General features: G+C 59.7%; 1 protein-coding gene across 1 annotated transcript in view; it reads left to right on the top strand.

Annotated features, from left to right (window-relative positions):
• TLN1 (talin 1) overlaps positions 1-1384 on the top strand; it is an 83099-nt gene that overhangs the window by 68683 nt on the left and 13032 nt on the right. The window contains 1 exon segment of the mRNA XM_019518014.1: positions 1004-1105. Coding sequence (XP_019373559.1) covers positions 1004-1105 — 102 coding nt within the window.

The following is a 1384-nucleotide window of genomic DNA, read 5'->3' as shown; positions in this document are numbered from 1 at the left end:
CAAAGCAATACCCGTGCTCTGCTGTGGGGGTTTCCCAGGCTTCAGCTCTGGCTGTCCCATGGGGACAGGAGGGAATTTTTTCCCCTTTCTGCTACATGTCAGAGGGTTTTAAGCCTCTTAGCACAGAGATGCTGGGTATTGCTGCAGTGTAGGCTGAAGATGGGGACTGGGCTGTGCTAATGCTGCTGTGGGACCAACCCCTCAGTGTTATGGCTTGAGGGGCCTGCCTCTGTGCTCAGGCTCAGACTGACGCTGCAGTGGGGCAGGAAGGGATTTCCCCCCTGCTCAGACTGGTGTGGACTGGGGGGTTTGTCTTCCTGTGCAACGGCCACGCCCTGCCTGGGGGGGTCTCAGGTGTGTATTAACCTCCTTTGCAGCAGCAGGATGCTGGCCCCCCGCAACTCCCTGCTTTCCCTGTGGCAGGGGCGAGTGTTAGGACTGTGCTGCATCAGGGTTGATGAGAGTCTGAGGAAGAGTTTAGATGATGGATATCTTCAGGATGGCTTGGACAGGGCTGATCGTGCCTCAGGCAGGGCTTGGACTAGATGTGAGCTCTGCCAGCCCTGCCCTGTGATGTCTGTGACTCGTGGCCAAGCCCCGTGCAGCCATGCTCTGTGCCCACGTGTCTCTGTCCCTCTGGTCCTGCTGCCACCCCATCCTGCTCTGCTGACTCCAGCCCTGGTGCCTGGGTGTCCTTTGGGGGGAACCTGCTGGTCTCCTTCAGTCCCTGTCCTGGTGACCCCCATGTCCTCACGGAGCTGTGCTCTCATGTGGGCAGCATGGGGGTGCCTCTCTGGACAGACCCTGACACCCTGGTGTGAGTGTAGACAAGCCCCTGGCTGGGTCCTGACTACGTGTCCCACAGCCCAGCTGGTCCAGGACAGCCTGGTGTTTCCTACCCCCTCCCAGCAGGCAGCTCCCCCTGCCTGCACCCCACTCCCAGCAGGACTCAGTGACGCCGGGCCCTGCAGCTGCCCCCCTTGACAGCCCCTCTCCCCACCAGGCATTGCACAACCAGATGATCACAGCCGTTCAGGAGATCAGCAACCTCATCGAGCCCATGGCTGGTGCTGCCAGGGCTGAGGCCTCCCAGCTGGGACACAAGGTAATGGCTGGGGCAGGGTGGGGGCTGCTGAGGGCAGGAGGCTGTGGGGACAGGGACTGGGTATTTAAAGAAGGACAATAAGAAGTCCTTCTTTAAATACATAGGGGGTAAAAAGGAGGTTACGGGTAACGTGGGGCCCCTGCAGGACATGTTAGGAAATTTGGTCGTCACACCAGACGATAAAGCCAACATATTTAATGATGTCTTTGCCTCCATCTTCCTAAGCAGGGACCGGAACAGCCACCCCCCAGCTGGGCCCCCCTCAGGCCCCAGGGGAGG

The sequence above is a fragment of the Gavialis gangeticus genome, unplaced genomic scaffold, assembly GCF_001723915.1.
Source record: "Gavialis gangeticus isolate Ggan-Ray unplaced genomic scaffold, GavGan_comp1, whole genome shotgun sequence".
NCBI lineage: Eukaryota > Metazoa > Chordata > Crocodylia > Gavialidae > Gavialis > Gavialis gangeticus.
Note: the sequence above shows the minus strand (reverse complement) of the source record. Positions and strands in the feature narration are given on the sequence as shown.